At 44.3% G+C, this 14,375-nt stretch overlaps 2 protein-coding genes across 3 annotated transcripts; one reads left to right on the forward strand and one right to left on the reverse strand.

Annotated features, from left to right (window-relative positions):
• The first annotated feature begins 1,194 nt into the window (after window positions 1–1,194).
• gtf2a1l (general transcription factor IIA, 1-like) lies at window positions 1,195–4,851 on the forward strand. The gene is made up of 9 exons (XM_078104151.1): window positions 1,195–1,343; window positions 1,688–1,789; window positions 1,879–2,002; window positions 2,096–2,143; window positions 2,582–2,677; window positions 2,783–3,351; window positions 3,751–3,990; window positions 4,091–4,180; window positions 4,298–4,851. The coding sequence occupies exons 1-9, from the start codon at window positions 1,320–1,322 to the stop codon at window positions 4,403–4,405; spliced, it is 1,401 nt and encodes a 466-aa protein (XP_077960277.1). The 5' UTR covers window positions 1,195–1,319; the 3' UTR covers window positions 4,406–4,851.
• Window positions 4,852–4,993: 142 nt separating this feature from the next.
• Window positions 4,994–13,937, reverse strand: LOC120821104 (lutropin-choriogonadotropic hormone receptor). 2 transcript variants are annotated; one of them, XM_040179510.2, is made up of 11 exons: window positions 13,530–13,937; window positions 13,345–13,416; window positions 11,600–11,674; window positions 11,293–11,367; window positions 10,361–10,435; window positions 10,046–10,123; window positions 9,818–9,886; window positions 9,360–9,434; window positions 7,808–7,996; window positions 7,595–7,648; window positions 4,994–7,290 (listed from the first exon to the last, which is right to left on the reverse strand). In XM_040179510.2, exons 1-11 carry the CDS (start codon window positions 13,697–13,699, stop codon window positions 6,138–6,140), a joined length of 2,085 nt encoding a protein of 694 aa, XP_040035444.2. In that variant the 5' UTR covers window positions 13,700–13,937; the 3' UTR covers window positions 4,994–6,137. The 2 variants fall into 2 exon arrangements, with proteins under 2 accessions (XP_040035444.2, XP_077960276.1); XM_078104150.1 differs by lacking the exons at window positions 9,818–9,886; window positions 10,046–10,123.
• Between the last annotated feature and the right edge of the window lie 438 nt (window positions 13,938–14,375).

Raw genomic sequence — 14,375 nt, forward strand, 5'->3', positions numbered from 1 at the left:
TGAACCACAGCTCTCTCATCCGCATCAGAGGAGCAAACCTGCAGTGTTGAAAGGCTGCCGGTTTTACCAAACGGATGCTCGGAGGAAGCAGGGATCTCAGTCCCTGCTGCTGCGACGGGTGCATATTGAACAGCAAATTCAAAATAAAGTGTTTTGTAGAGCGTGAAGTATATTTAACTCCTGGCATTTTGCAGTCTAAGGATGAGACGCTGAGCCCCCAGCGCTGTGGAAGATGTGCAACGGCGTTGGCTTTCTGTTGAAGTTATCCAGGGCAGAGTTATCGGAGTCTCTCTCAAACCTCATGTTTTAGACTCACAACAAGACAGCGGAACGATATTCAGCATCAGGGTGATTTGTGGATACAAGGCGGCCTGCGGGGACAATGTCTGTCTTCATGTCCTGATGCCTCTTAAGCCCCTATCATCCCATTGAGTGATGACCAATGCCGACAGAAGTGAGCTTAACCTCGAGTACAGGTGCATCTTAATGAGTTAAAATATCATCGTTCAATATTTCAGTAATTCAATTAAAAAAGGGAAACCCATAGATTCATTACACACAGGGTGATATATTTTAGGCTTCTATTTCTTTTTTTTATTTTATGATTATGGTTTGCAGCAAATTAAAACCCAGGATGCAGTATCTCATGAGAATATTGTGTTTATTGTAGTAACACGTTGTTGTCACACTTTAATCAGCTAATGAACTCAAAACGCTTGCCAAGGTTTTCTCTCTCAGTCTGGTCGGGGAGGCTACGCGCTCACGGGGGAAAACGGCTGACTTCACAGTGGTTGAAAGGGCCTCCACCAGGAGGGGAAGCCGTCGAAGGTCACTGCTGAAGAAGCTGATCACTGAGGGTTGTAACCGAGCACAGGAGCAGGAAGGAGTTTGGAGCAAAGCCCACTGAAGAAATTGGAGTGGACTGCAGCTGAAGTCAGTGCTTCAAGAGCACAGACGTATCGAGGACATGGGTGAAGAATTCCTTATGTCCAGCCACTCCTGCACCTGTAAGTCTCAAATGTTTTGATGGCAAAATAAATGGCAAAAACGCTTTTGCTTCAGCAAATTGAGCTAAATTAAGTTGCATGTCGTATGTATAAGAAAAAAAAACAAATCTTTCCTGAGAATTCCTCCAAACAAACGCGGATGTCTCTGCTCCAATCGCCTCTCCCTGTGGAGCTTGATTACGATCACCTGTGCGCTCACGCGTGAGTGAGGGCCAAACGTTGGGGCTCCTCTGCCTTTAGGTGAAGGCCCTTCCTCCCAACGCGTCCGGGATATCACGCTCCCAAAGTCCAACGCCATCAGCGGAGAGCATCATGCTGACCAACACGGCCCCCGTGGTAAGCCCGGCTGCTTTTAGGTGGTTCTCTTACCGTCTAGGTGAATACCAGCTAAGCTACTTGTGTTGGGAGGAGGTCCGCTTGTGCTGAAACTATAGGCTTATCCATGTGCCCCTCAAGGTACTTATTTTAATCTCGTACATTTAAAGGATCAAGCTATTTATTTGGAACAGCTGATTGCGGTTTAATCAATTGTGTTGTCAATTTTGTGATGAGGTCACATGGCATATTGGTGTGTACATTTAAGATTAAACGGTGTTTTGTGTGTGTGCTGCGTATAAAATAATTCAGAATCAAAAGCGGCTCAACAGCTTCTGACTTTCAGTGTCTGTAAACGACTGCAGGCCAAACTCTACTTGTCCATCATCGATGATGTGATCGAGAGCATGAGGGAGCTCTTCACGGACGAGGGGCTGGAGGATCGCGTGTTGGACGACCTGAGACAGGTGAGTCACATCTTAACTCCTCGACCATGTAGAGCGGAAGCATAACGTCCCACCGGGGCGGCTGACCGCTGCGGCTTCCTGCTGTGCAGATCTGGGAGTCCAAGATGATGCAGTCAAAAGCAATGGAAGACTACAGGAAAAGTAACATCAACTCCTCCAACTTTGTACTGCAGCTCCCTGCCAACTACAATCGGACCAATCAAGAGCTCACAGGTGATGCAGCTCTGCTTGAAATGAACTGCTTCATGCTTGGATGATTTTTGTTTGATCACCTGCTCTCCTCTGATTTCATTTTTTTGCCCTCAGCCTCTGTTGTGATCCCCGCAAGTCAGAATATTCGCAGTTTCCCCATGAAGGAAAGTATCATCCAGATTTAAAGCACATCTTGTTCCTGACCTCATGTGGCTTTTTACATAAAGGGCACATCCGAATTCAAAGCTTGAAAGCAACTGAATTTCTCTTTGCTTAATTAAATCACTGTTTAAATTTCAAGAACTTGAGTGTGTAATGAAGTTGTTTAAAGTTCAGATGTAGTTATATTCGCAATTCACGGTTGTGTATACATTTATCTATCCAATTCATATACTTTTAAAATTGTGTGCATTCGCATTGTGTGTGATTCAAAATGGGTCATTTAAACCTGTCAGCGTATATTTTTAATTACAATAAAAGGTTAAGTTCGACAGACACAACAACATAAGTTGACACCGGACGAACCTGGGCAATAATCAGCAATGTTTAAATGATTTGTAGTCACTAACACTGTTTAATATTTTTATTTTCCTTCATTGCAGAACAATTCGGGGATACTTCCCACCTTCTCTCTCCCCGCTGGGTTATCTTACCCTGTTCAGATACCAGCTGGAGTCACTCTACAAACGGCTTCTGGTACACAACGACCTGTTCATCCTGGCTGGCATTTGATTTTGCTTTGCACCAGGCGCTGATGGTTTTTAATTAACATGTCACTCTCTCCTTTTTGCCTCCCCTGAGGTCAACTTTACAAGGTCAATGTTCCTGTTGTGGTTACTCAGGCCCCAGCAGGTCAGCCCCCCGTGTCCCGACTCGCACAGGTCATCGAGCGCAGAGAATCTCCTGACCCTCCGTCCACTGCGGCCCCACCAGATGCCTCTCGTCCTCCTCAGGAGGCGCTCTCCGCCCCGGCTATTTCTGAAAAGCAGCAGCAGCAGCAGCAGCCGCCGCCGCCGCCGCCGCGCCCGAAGACCAACTTCCCCCCCGGCGAGGAAAGCGCCCTCCCCCAGCAGCCGCTGGTCCCTCCTGCTGAGGCCTCGCAGCCTCCGGGGGCCCACTTCCCACAGCCAGAGGCCCCCCCAGGAGAAAGTGAACCGAACCCACCGCCCGAACCCGCGACCCTCTGCGCGAGCGCCTCCCCCTGCAGTCAGTTGTTGGACTTCCAGATCAGCACCGAGGAGGCTTTGACCCAAACGGGACAGTTAAGGACCAATGACCTCGACGACATCCTGAAGGAAGTGATTGAAGAGGAGAGGGGGAAGGCAGTAATGGCCAGGAAGACTGTCAACCAGTCCCATGCTGATCTTGGGGTGATTAAGAAATTAATATCTCTCCTTGCAGCTATATTTCATATGTATTCTTCCTAAATATGTAAATATTATACAAAATGTGATACAATATTCCTTAAACTGGACGCACTGATGAAAACCGCTCTGTTGGAAGTGTGGAATCCAACATTTTCTCAGTCTGAAAGTCAAGACAATTTAATTTGCCTGAAATAACTTTTTATTCATAATTAAGTCTGCATTCATTTTTAGCAAACCTTCTTGTGTTAGTTTGGTTACGAACCTCTCAAATGCTGTATAAACAGCTGTTGCGCTTTCAACCGAAGCCGATCCAAAGAGAAACTTAAACCATAGCAAACTCCATATTTTCTAAATATGACTTTGTCATAACTGTTGCTGTTTTGTCTCTATGTCCCTGCTAAGCTGGACCTGGCCTACAATTACAGTGAACTGTCAGACATCGTTCAGCTGGACGGTGCTGCAGGCAACTCTGACATGGAGGAGGAGGCGGCCGTTTCCCTGGAAGACAACGACTTCCTGGGCATAATAAACGCAGAGGCCATAAAGGCCCTGCAGGAAGGAGGCGGCAGCAGTGACTGCAACAGCATCTCCTCCAGCAGCGACGAGGAGGCAGCAGATGAACTCACTAACGTAGAGGATGAGGTCAGTTGGAAGTGTGTGTGTGTGTGTGTGTACTTTAATCAGTCTGGTATTGCAGCATGTCTTGATCACACTTGTTTTAACGACACACTTCTATCCTCAGGATCCTCTGAACTCGGGTGACGATGTGGTCGAGCAGGACATCCCAGATCTCTTTGACACTGACAACGTCATTGTTTGCCAATACGACAAAGTACGATATATATATATATATATATAATGTATATATAATCTTCTTGGGAAATACTTTTCCTCTCAACAAACCTTAACACTGGCTCAATATTGTGTAACCGTATTCTTTCTATTACAGATTCACCGAAGCAAGAACCGCTGGAAGTTCCATTTGAAGGATGGAGTGATTTGTTATGGAGGCAGAGACTACGTCTTCTCCAAAGCTGTCGGGGAAGCAGAGTGGTGATGAGCTTTAGTTCCCTTGAGCTTATCAGAGTATCACGTAGAGACTGATTTTAAAAGGGAAAGATAATGAAGGCATTTATACCTCTTGGTGGTATCATTTGGGTAAAACACCTGCATTTGGTGTGAGACACCTCTGTGCAAGATCTGATTTATTTTTTATTAAGTAAGTATCAGGGCAATTCTGCTTGTCATTTACACAACTGTGCAAACGATTCCCAACCGCGTTGCTCGTGAATCCAGACTGATGAAAAAAGCATGAATTTCTGTTGTATAATATTTTGCTGAAAATAGTTTTCTTTACTGGTGAAGCGAAACATAATTTGATCTAGAATGTTGTTTCTTTTGTCATGACCGGGCTGCTTTGAGTGTACCTAATGTGTTAGCTGTGGTAAAAACTATGTAATGGTTTGCCTTTATTCATGCTTCAAATACACTGAGCTGTGCTGTATTCAATGAACCTTTTTTTTTATTTCTGTACAAAGCCTCTTGCTTTCATATCATTCTAATCAGGATTTTATTGTTTCAAACTAAACCGCTGCATAGAAAACTCAATGAAACATGACACAATGAATTTATGAATACCAGCATGGACACCAAAATCAATTTAATATTTCACTGTTTTGGATAGACAATCAAGCATCTACTCACAGCTGGAAAGAAAGCATGTGGGAGGTGAGACGGCTTCAGCAACAAATCACTGAAAAATGCAGATAATATTTTTGACATTTGTAGTGAAGTGTAGCAATATATAGGCAACAGTCTTGGTTCCTGGCTTCAAATACAGCACGCAAACAGTGTGCACATTTTTACATAGTGTACTTGGTTTTATAACTCAATTATAGTGGGCGCCACACAAGGGGGATTTAAGGCTCTAAATAATGGTGAAATGTTTATGTTCTGTAAACCTGATGCCATTTCTCACAGTGACCAATAAAAACATTGTCACACTGATCCTCGAGTACAATGAAGTCACCCAAATAGCATCCGTTCAGATATTTAATTGGTAAAGTTCACCATTGCAGACGTAAACGTATAGAAGTCTGCAGCAATGATTCGAAAGACTGTCGAATAGCGTTAAAGGTAAAAGGCCCAAAACCCCCCCACTCTGCTCCGTTGGTTGTTGGTCAATTGGTGACTGTAAATCACTCGTAGGTGTGAGAGTGAATGGTTGTTCCTCCCCCTCTTGCCAGGTTAGCTGAGATTGACTCCAGTTGCCCAAAGACCCTCCAGGGTTGAGTGGTGCGCAAGATAAATTAATGACCAATAAACCGTATTAAAACATCAGCGGTGAACTGAGGGTCTCCTGAGTACAACGACTTGTCTCTGATGAGCTGAAACGGATGCTTCTGTTCCATCATATTTACTTCATTGTTTACTTACTGATCTTCAAGAAAACTGTGTCTTGTACGGTCTTACACAAATCTTGATAAAATCATTTACACCTTCAAAATAGATTTGCAAATAAACCGTAATATTGTATTTGTTCCTGCTCCATCTATCTGCTTCTTTGTGCCACAACATTGCGCAGAAATGCAGGCTGCAGCACTCGCCGCCTTTAATTGGACGTCTCTGTCCAGACTGAGGAAATTCTCACTCTGAAAACTAAATTCAAAACTTCAAATCTAATTTTGCCGTGTGCCAGACTGAGACTCCCTTCACCCGTACGTACCTACATTTGAAAAGCAATGCAACATTCTCAGCAAGTTCCCCAAAAAAAGAATCCCCAACGCCGCTCATGTGGCGCCCTTATTTAAAAAGCAATCCTTCATCTTAATGTGATAGGCGTAAATGCTGAGCGAGTGAGGGATCTTGTTTGGGATCTTCGGGGTGGAGTTGAGGTGTGAAGCCAGAGTCTGTGACCTGTAGAAGTCGGCGCCGGCGCGGCAGCAGCCCCAGCGACCCAGCAGATGCCGCGCCTCCTTCCTGAAAGCCCGCGTGAAGAGCGTGTACAAGAAAGGGTTGCACAGCGAGTTGATGGGATAAAACAGGACGAGCAGGATCTTGGAGTGAGACACGGTTATGAGGGGCACGCACAGGGCCGCCGAGATGGCGAAGAAGGAGATCGGCGCCATGCACACAAAGTCCGTGAAGATGAGCACGGCCATGCGCTTGGCGATCCTGGTGTCGCCGAGGCGCGCCGAGTGCTCCGGGTTGTGAACGCTCAGATATATGCACGCGTAACAGTAGCAGACCGCCAAGAAAGCCACCACGTTGAGGACCAGCACCGCCACCACGTACACCTGAGAGCCCGGCTCGTCGATGTCCATGGGCAGACAGATGCTCACTTTGCTGTAGCTGCTGACCCCCACCAGAGGGAGCAGGGCGACCAGCAGAGAGAGGGCCCAGCCCGCCCCCATGATGGCCGCCACGTGGTGCATCCGCAGCCTCTTGTTGACGCGCATGGCGTTGGTGATGGTGTGCCAGCGCTCGAGGCTAATGACGGTCAGAGTGTACACCGATAGCTCGCTGCTAAACACCGTCAGGAAGCCGGCGACGGCGCACCCGGGCCCCGTCTGCCAGTCGATGGCGTGGTTGTAGTACTCGTGGCGGGAGAGCTGGTCCATGAAGGCAATGAGCGTCAGGTAAAGTCCCATGCAGAGGTCGGCGAAGGCCAGGTTGCACATGAGGAACCTGGAGATGGTCAGCTTGTGGTGGCTTATCAGCAGCATCGCCAGGACAGTCAGGTTACCGGCCACGGCGAACACGGTGATGATCCAGGTGAGACAACGTAGGAAGGGAAAGCCCAGCAGATCCTCACAGGGGTTGAAGGCTTCGTCTGGCTTCGGCGTGCACTTGACCAAGGAGCTTTTAAGACAATCTGATTCCAGGTCCGGGTACTGAAAGTTGATGTAATCGTTAAGGTCCTCGCTATCCGCAGTGGGCTCTCTGGAGAACACACAGATATCACAGAGCAATTGCAATTGGAGAGGAGTCAGAAAAAGGTTTATATGTGTGTGTAGTTATTTTTTGGAGGTTGAGGGACCTTTTCTTAGTCCGATTGTATTGAAAAAGATACAGTATTTTAAATAATAGATATATTTTAGAAGTTGAAACGTGTTGATGTTGAGGGCCAGTCCTCCTTTTTGTCTTCTGTGGTTTGTGGGCCTCATATTAATATGTATATATTAAACGCAGAAATCCACCGGTCACACAGCAATCATTGTGCACAGTGGGCAGTGAAGCAACTTACATTTCAGTTTCCATGAGATCACACAACTTTGTGAAGTTCTTTAAGGCACTTTCCCTTTAAATACAAAATAAAGAAAAAGGTTAGAGCTTACAAAAATCCCCAAAACTCTTTGCTAATTACCAAACCGCTCATGAACAGCATTCACCGGGCGGAGCTTTTGCTCTTTGTGCGGCATGTGAACGGTTTTGCTGCACCTCTGGGCAGCGGCTATACCTTTGACTCCGTCGCCACGTGTTGAAGGCACAGCAGTGGCTGGAGTACGTGAGTTCGGCCTCCAGCAGCTCGGCCAGGCTCTCCAGCGGAGGCAGCGTCTTCAGAGCAAAGGCAGAGGTGGCATTCAGAAACGTCACCTGCCTCAATCCGGTCGGTGGGAGGGAGCTCAGAGCGGTGGAGGAAACATCCCTGATTCAAACACGCGGAGCACACAGGCATGTGTTTCAGTGAGGGTGACTCCAAACATCCACCAATGAAATACTTCCTCCCCCGCCCCAAAAAAAAGCATTGGACTACTTCTGGTCACCAGAGCGGCTGCTCTAACTGGGCCGGGATTTCTAATAGATAGATATAGATACAAAGGCAGTGTTTCCCACCATGAAGGGATTTCTGTAATAGTGGTAATGCGATTCCTCTGAAAGTTACCGTGACTGTAGCAGCCAAGCGCAGATTTAAAGTTGTTGTATTCATCAAGACGCTCATCCCCAACAAAAATACCTTTTTTACATTAAAAGAACACTCGTTAAATCTGAAAATAACCAGAGACCAAAGACCTTCTTTCCCTGCGTGTCAGGGAATAATACCACAAATCCTTCTGTTACTCGCGAGGGGACATTTCATATCAACAATGCAGAATTGGCTGCAATCAGAGACTTGTGAGCTGCAGCTACATCAGACTCATCAGCATTCAGCAGTCCTGCCTTCCTTGTTGGTTGTTTACACAGACGGGCTGCCCTAATGTTTATACAATAAAATGATAAACATTGTCATGAATATTAATCATGCTACACTGGCCCAGTTTAAATATTAGCGCCGTAATGCTGTTGATTTAAACAACAAAAGATAGCAAATTGCTTTGGTATTTAACTTCCACAATCATAAATGACCTGGTGTATTTATGTCAACCTCTTATCTTTAACTTTGGGACCGCTTCATTTTTTGTATCTACGTAAGTACAAGTCTCAGCTATAAGTATGAGCATTTTTGTTTCTTCTTTTTTGAGTTTCACAAAATGTTCTTTTTATTTCACTGGATATATTTGACAGACTCTAGTTACTCTAAGTGAAGGTTTTATCGTCAATCTTATATTCAGTTTCAAAGTATGATGCATTTTTAACAGATTTAAATGCCCAACAGTGTACTATGTATTGTACCTAAAAAAACTCTTTAAACTGTTTATACATTAACTCTGAAAATGCAAAACTATAAATGAAAGGATTTTGAAATCAGCTATTCTGCATAACAAGTTTTAACTACTCGTTAAACTCGTTAGTAATAATTCAAATGCTGAATGTTTTACTTTAATATCATTTAATATTTTAATTCCATCTCCGTCAGTCCATCAGATATTTTATGGCTGGAAAGCGAGTCGGACGCAGAGAGTGAACCAAAACAGCAAAGCTGTGGATCATAACATGAAAAACAATGAGCTGACAGATGCAGCTTTAAAACAAAAAGATATGTATAATTCTATCATCATTCATTTTGAATGAGACGTCTGGCAAGTTGTTTAGTTTTATTGGTTTCATCAACTTGAATTATTGCCACTCACAGAGAACTCGGACCTGTGGCTCCTTCAAAAGCGTCTTCTTCAATGTCACTGAGATACCAGTTGTCTTTCAAAATCCTACAAGACATAAACAACGACCATAAAACAAGCGATATCCAGTTTAAACAGCAGTTTGGCAGTTAACATGCAATATCAATGAGAATGTAAGATGACACATTAATGGCAAACAATGCCCCTAAAGTCACATACTTTTTGTATTCTCAGGGTGACGCTGAGCAAAATGAGCATTATTCATAGACTGCAGGGTGTCTGCACACGTCTCATCCATACGGGGCAGAGCAACAAGAAAAAACAGAGCAACCAATCTTTGTTTGGTCTGACGTAACGTTTGCTTACTGGTACGCTGAGTTTTCTATGATTAGAAAAAGAAAACTTATCCACACTATCGACCTTTTGTGTTATTTTTTTGTGGGTTTATTATGAATGTTTTGAAGTCTTACAGTGTGCTGATCTTGGTTCCATTGAATGCATGAGATTTGATTTTCTTGAAGCCGTTTCTGAACAGGTTCCTGCCAAAGACACGATGTTATACGTTTGCTGGACACACCGCCGAGGTCAGAGAACTGAGCACCCGGTGACGTAACCGCATCGAACCGATGTCAACAAAATTGCCGCGGGCGGCGACAAATTGTTGCCCTCGGCTCTGATAATGTGGCAAAAATACTCACAAGTCAACATACTCTTCTGCGACACCCTGGAACGAATTGGCGGGAATGGTATCAATCCCCATGTTGTCTACCATTTCCCTGCACACGGAGGAGATAACACTCACCGGGGTTATTTGCCGTGATTGTCAGACAAAATGATGACAAAAAAAAAGCGGTGTTTGAGGAACTGTGACCCAGTCGGGGGTTTCGCGGCGGTGTGGGTGGCACCGTGACATTGATAGATAAAGGTAAAAAAACGGGCTCAGAATAAACAACTTGGGCTCCACTTAGCGTCATATTGACACACTAATCCAATTCAGAAACACGGTTACTCACAGGATGACATTTGGCACCAGGGAGGAGACGGTTGTGAAGTCTGGGAAGTGTTTCAGGCCCGTGTTAGAGACGCTCCTGTTAAGAAGACAGATGATCACGAGCGGATAAGAACAAATCTTTTAAAGTCCCCACAAAATGTCACAGGGTTGCAGATGAGCAGAGTTGGTGAGACACGGTTCAGTTTAAATCTCGTTCATCACCTAATTTTTACAGCCTGTCGTGACCTTTAATGCGATTCTTCCCGGTTTAATGTGCACCGACGAATGCTGAATGCCAGATATCTCCAAGGTTAAACGACTCAAAATACTGGATCGCACATATTCACAGAGTGCAACAGCGTTTTTCCTGCAGACCCTCCCTGCCTGTTTGAATGTGTCTCTGACTCCATTAACCCGGTTTCTATAACAGGTGTTTGGTCAGATATTTGAAGTCTTTGGTATAAACTCAATACAACGTTGACGAGATCATTGGCTTGTGTGCTATTTTAACACCTCAACATCCCCTTTCCCCCATTTAATATCCCTGTTCATTCATGTAATATGTATACTTCTTATCACTACTTTTTGATACTCAAGTACAAAGCTGAGGCCAACAAACATACAACAGCATTCATAGCCTAAAGCTAGTTTGGCCGTTTCTTCTATTTTTAATGCTTCGTCTCAAAACATGAATAGTAAATCAAATAATGGCATCAGGAAAGATAACAGTATTATTTGAGGAAAGCTAGTTTTTTTGCATTTTGTTTGAAATGAAAATAAACACACAATAAGATGTTAGTTACATTTAAGTGGTCCGAATGCTGAAAAATACTCTGAACAGGATCCATGTCAAACATGGTGTCAATACCAGGATCCCAATACAATACAACTAAAACAGAAGAAAAATGTCATGAATTCAGTGGAAACAAGTTGATCGACAAAGTCAAGACTTACAGATGTGTCAGTCTGGGGAGGTCTGTGAAGGCCCCTTTTTCAATAACTCTCAGACTTTTGATATTCTGCACAGTACTGTAGGGAATAGAAATGAGAGAAAGGCCTCAGTAATTACAATATTACTGTCAGTGGCTGTCAACAAACAAACACGGCAAAGCCTAGTGGCCCGTCAGGCCGCTCTCGGCACTCAAGGATTAATCAGGCTGCTGAAACTTAAACGCAAAGCACAAGTGATCCAGCGAACGGCCGGTTTTAACGGTGCAGCTTGGATTCTGGGAGGTGCGGTGGAAGGTGAAGCGTTTCTTACATTTCAATCAGGCTGTGCAGCGAGAGGAAGGCGTGCCTCCGTATCTTTGTGATGCTGTTGCTCTGGGAGATCTCACTGCGGCACAAACAAACAAACAAACAGCCGACAGATTAATAAGCGCCCGGAAAACACAAATCACTCCCCTCGGTACGCGGAGCCACAGCAAGTAATGGATCTCTCGTTCCTTACCAGCTTCGCAATGCGCTTCCTTTAGAAAATAGGACGGAGATGATTGATATTGGGATACAAACCGTGGGAGAATATTCAAAACTTGTAGGGCACCACGCGCATCCTGTTTGGAGAAACTCCAAACGCACAGCAGGGATGTATCTGGGCCACGGGGAGGGGGGGGGATTGGACACAACAAGACTAAACAAAGACGCTCAGACACAAACGAAGTCAACAACAGTCCTCCACTTGTCCTTGAGCACTTTGTTTTCAGATGAGACGCACGGCCGACTCCATCTTCTTTTTGTAATCATGTTTTCTTCCCCTCCTCTGCAATCAGCGCACACTTTTCTTAGGTTAACGACTCCCTGCGTCCATCTCAAACAAAACCGGAACAATTAAATGACTCTCGTCTGTCTGCGCGTCTTAAATTCAGTTTCTATCGCGCCCTCCTCTGATTGCATTATGGATAGGATCATAATTACCACTAACAGCTCATTCAAAACCTTTTTGTACGTTTAGCTGTGCAGTGATTTCTAGTGTGCTTCAACAATGACAACCCAACCAAATGGAGGCGAGATTTGAAACCGATGAAGACACAATGTCGGCGCTGCGAGTACCGGAGACTGATAACACTCGTCAACACACACTCACCACGAAACCTCCGGGAAAGGATTTACGCTTATCTGTTCATGGAGCTGTGAGTGATATGTTAATTAAACGGTGAAACGAGTATTTGGAAGATCTGAAGAACATGATAAAGATGAGATCAGCTACTGTGGTTATGTTTTCACTTGACTGTCGCTTTTTTTTTTTAAACAAGATAAATCATTTACTTGTGGGACATGTTTTACAGCTTCCTTTTTAAAAAAAGATCATGTATATGAATAATTTCCATCTGATTCTTGGTTACGGGTCATTTATTTAAATACCTGCAGCAGGATGCTCATGTTGTGATGTAAGAAAGTCTTACATTGCTGTTAAAACTCTTTGTAGGAAGTAAACTCCAGAGCAGTGTAATGTTAGTGAATAAAATAATCCCAAACTAGTTCACCCCGTCCTTTGTTGTCATTGCTGTTCAAGAATCTAGCAAATATATGATGTAATATATTTATTGGTTCTTTGTCACATAACAGAAACAATGCATATTTTAAAAAAATGTCTGACATAAATGTACATACAGTTCTAATAGAGTTCTAATAATTATTCAATATCATTGATCGAGACCACATTTTTGAACTGTGAGAGGCAAGTGGGTGTGTTTCCTTGTCTAGCAGCAAGTGGTGCTACAAAATGGATAATTGAATAAATGATCGGATTTATTATATTTTCAGGTTTTGTTCTCTAATACAAAATTCCAAAATTGCGCACACAGACGCCAGTAGGTGGCGCTACAGGGAAAAGCACAATTGCATTTGGAGGTTTATTCGCAAAGGACAACTTCTCTTGTCCATTTCATTACACTTGATATTAAAATATCATATAAATGTTTAATGCTTTTGAATGTTGGGCGTCCTCCTTCTCTTGAGCCCACGCGAGTGACCCAACAGAAGCATAAAACACACAAAAGCACTTACATGTGTGTGATGTCGATCAGCTCCTTGAAGGCTTGAGCGGGCACTTCTTCCAACGGCAGATGTTGGAGCCGTCTGCGAAATGCACAACTCCTCAGGTTATCCACAGAAACATCGCATTAGTCCTGAAATACGTTGACAGCCAAGTTGACCACAAAGCATTAACTGGGCAGAGCCGGGCTACTTACAGGCGGCGCACGGAGGCGGCCGCTGCCCCGGAGGCCCGCTGCGTGTCTCCGCTGCACTGGAAGGTGTCGGCGCGGCAGCGGCAGACGGCCGGACAGGTGTAGGCGCAGCAGGAGCGCGCGCTCAGGGCGGCGGACAGCGCGAGCAGCAGACAGACCCCCCGGGGAGCCATGCGCGACACCCGCGATTTTAAAAGATAAAGAGAGAAAAACAACGACAAAAACCAAAGGCTCTGCTGAGTCTGCGCTAATTTATCTTCAAATCACAGCAGATCAAAGGCAAAAGGTTAAATATTGATAGGCTTTTTTTTTCTTTCTTTCCACATGCGCGCTTCACGGGATCCAGTGCTGCCTTCAGGTGCCGTCGTAATTATGAAGTTGCTGCATGTCTGGCGGTTTCAAGTGAAACTCACGCGGAAATGTCTTTGACAGCTGAGCTGCAGAGAAGTGACGTTTAGTGGGCGGAGATCACATGAAAGCTCCGTCAAGTATTGGTGTCAAAGTGATGGAGTCAAGCTGTCACTGGGTTTTTCAAGGGAACAGAATTTAATTTGGTTATATTTGTTTATAATAACAGTATTCGGTATAATTCTTCTATATCTTTATTTTGTAAGGGATATTTGGCATTCTCCAAATATATTTAATAGCTTTTCATATAAAACCATAAAGAGCATTCAAGTTATCCATGTTGTTGTTTTGAAATCCTTCTCGGTGCCGATTGATTTGAAAGGTCTGAACTGCATCAACTCTCAAAATTTATGAAACTTGATGTTCACTTGTGCAGTGTTTATGGAAATTGATGCCTGGTAGATATACATATTTAAATTGGTTAAAGATAATATATGTTTC

This window comes from Gasterosteus aculeatus, chromosome 6, assembly GCF_964276395.1.
Source record: "Gasterosteus aculeatus chromosome 6, fGasAcu3.hap1.1, whole genome shotgun sequence".
NCBI classification, from domain to species: Eukaryota; Metazoa; Chordata; class Actinopteri; order Perciformes; family Gasterosteidae; genus Gasterosteus; species Gasterosteus aculeatus.

Bases quoted from the DNA above. Each gene is read 5' to 3' on its own strand.
- LOC120821104 (XM_040179510.2), bottom strand. From the start codon at position 13,699: ATGGCTCCCCGGGGGGTCTGTCTGCTGCTCGCGCTGTCCGCCGCCCTG. The intron at 10,436-11,292 runs GTAAGTCTTGAC...TCTTCTTAACAG, and splicing joins CTCCCCAGACTGACACATCT to GAGCGTCTCTAACACGGGCC. The intron at 7,649-7,807 runs GTATAGCCGCTG...TTGTATTTAAAG, and splicing joins ACGTGGCGACGGAGTCAAAG to GGAAAGTGCCTTAAAGAACT.
- gtf2a1l (XM_078104151.1), top strand. From the start codon at position 1,320: ATGCTGACCAACACGGCCCCCGTG. The intron at 1,344-1,687 runs GTAAGCCCGGCT...AAACGACTGCAG, and splicing joins TGACCAACACGGCCCCCGTG to GCCAAACTCTACTTGTCCAT. The intron at 1,790-1,878 runs GTGAGTCACATC...CCTGCTGTGCAG, and splicing joins TGTTGGACGACCTGAGACAG to ATCTGGGAGTCCAAGATGAT.